The sequence below is a fragment of the Egretta garzetta genome, unplaced genomic scaffold (genome assembly GCF_000687185.1).
Source record: "Egretta garzetta isolate BGI_Z169 unplaced genomic scaffold, ASM68718v1 scaffold104, whole genome shotgun sequence".
In the NCBI taxonomy this organism is placed as follows: Eukaryota; Metazoa; Chordata; class Aves; order Pelecaniformes; family Ardeidae; genus Egretta; species Egretta garzetta.
In genome coordinates this window covers 573,765-575,476 of record NW_009259485.1, presented here as the reverse complement: position 1 = coordinate 575,476, position 1,712 = coordinate 573,765, and the positions used below count along the sequence as shown (strand labels likewise).

Below are 1,712 nucleotides of genomic sequence, written 5' to 3'. Positions count from 1 at the left end.
CCCGAATCAGAAGGAGAGGAAATGAGGATTGCAGGGCAAGAGGGGAAAAGAAAACACACACACTCACACACACAAAAAAACCCCCAGCGAAAACTAGTGTCCGGATTTGTAGTTGCCTTTCTCTCCCTCTACTACCAGCCTTCCACTTCTCCTTTTGTGGGGAAAAAAATTAAGAAACCCACCAGCTGACCGTCATCATTAGCGGTACATACACATTTTGAGAGAAATCACAGGCTGTGCTCAATCAGATGCACACTTGGGTTTCTTTAAGACAGGCCAGTAGCCGCCGCCACCACCACATCCTTTCTCTCCGTGTATCTACGCGTGTGTGCGTATGCGTGTCTGAGGAGCTGCACTTTTCTCGATGCAGTTTAATTCCAGTTCGCTTTTCTCTCCAGAGAAAGAGAAACCGAGAGGGAGCAAAAAAAAAAAAAAAAAAAAAAAAAAAAAAAAAAAGCGGGGGGGGAGAGAAAAGGCGCACCACATACACACACACACACACACACACACAATCTCTTAGTCTCTTGCTAAAAGGGAAACAGTCTCTGTATTCACAGGGCTGCGCTGTCAAGTGCCTCTCTTTTCTTTCTATTCAGCATCTCCTTCCAATGACACTGCCGCCTAGTCCTCTTCATTTAGGGGAGGGGAAAAAAAAAAAAAAAAGAAAGAGGAAAAACAATCCTGGCAATGAATAAAGTGGGAGATCTTTTAATCGATTTATTCGCTTATATTAAAACCTATGCAGCTCCGCGATTGGTGTGATGCATTTTTTTTGCAGTCCTTTCAAGCTTTACCAGTCTCTCTGGGCGTCGCGGTAGAGGGGAGAAGAGCGGCAACAACGCCAGATGCGTTCCCCCTCTCTGATATACCTTTCCCAGCGATATGGTGTATAGGTAAATACTGGGGAAGGGTAAGTAAATTTTATTTCAGGTTCTTTTAACAACCAGAAATAAATGAATGGCACATCCAGAAATGCAGGTGTTTCAATCTGCTGGATGAGTCAGATCCAGCGGAACAAATCACATTCACTATCGCCTCATGTTCCTCCCTTCACAGACATTAGTTGCAGCTTCTTCCTAACGCTTCTCTGACTCACTCTATAGACAGGAAAAAAAATTAATCAGATTTATATTTTGAGGGGAGAGAGGGGGGAGAAGAAAAAAAAAAGAAGGGGGGAAGGGGGGGGTGTTGGATCCAGCTACACTTTTACTATACCTCTTTCTCCGGGAGACTGAGGATCAGGAAAACAAGGCTGTTATCCACTCACTGGCACAGAGGCGCGTCTGTCTCCTGCTTTGCTGAGTGTTTTTAACCACCTTTCCTCAGTGTTATGTGTGAAATAAATCAGAGATCTTTCATATTAAAAGAAAAACAAAAAAAAGAAAAATCAACAAAAACATAGGTTCCCAATACATAGCTCACAGATCTAGTTCCGAGTCTCAGTTCTGCACTGTTTTGGTTTTTTTTTCTCCTTTATTTGAGTCCGGACCCAAAGTACACAGTTAATTCTGCAACCTGTGGTAGAGAGGCTTTCGAAAGAAAAAAGAAGAAGGGGGAAAAAAAGAAAAAGTATTCTTCTCTGCCTCATTGATGGGTGGCCCCTTTCAAACAGACGGTCGCCAGTCTTAGCCAGACAGCACGCGAAAGGAACGCCGATGCCCGATAAACCAGATCCATGTCACCAGCCGCCCGCGGGGAAGTGGAGAATTCGG

General features: G+C 44.2%; 1 protein-coding gene across 1 annotated transcript in view; it reads right to left on the bottom strand.

Moving 5' to 3' along the window:
- The window catches only part of PCDH17 (protocadherin 17), an 89,320-nt gene extending 89,124 nt beyond the window's left edge, over positions 1-196 (bottom strand). Inside the window, exon 1 of the mRNA XM_035892772.1 lies at positions 191-196. Coding sequence (XP_035748665.1) covers positions 191-196 — 6 coding nt within the window. The remainder of the gene's footprint in view (positions 1-190) is intronic.
- Between the last annotated feature and the right edge of the window lie 1,516 nt (positions 197-1,712).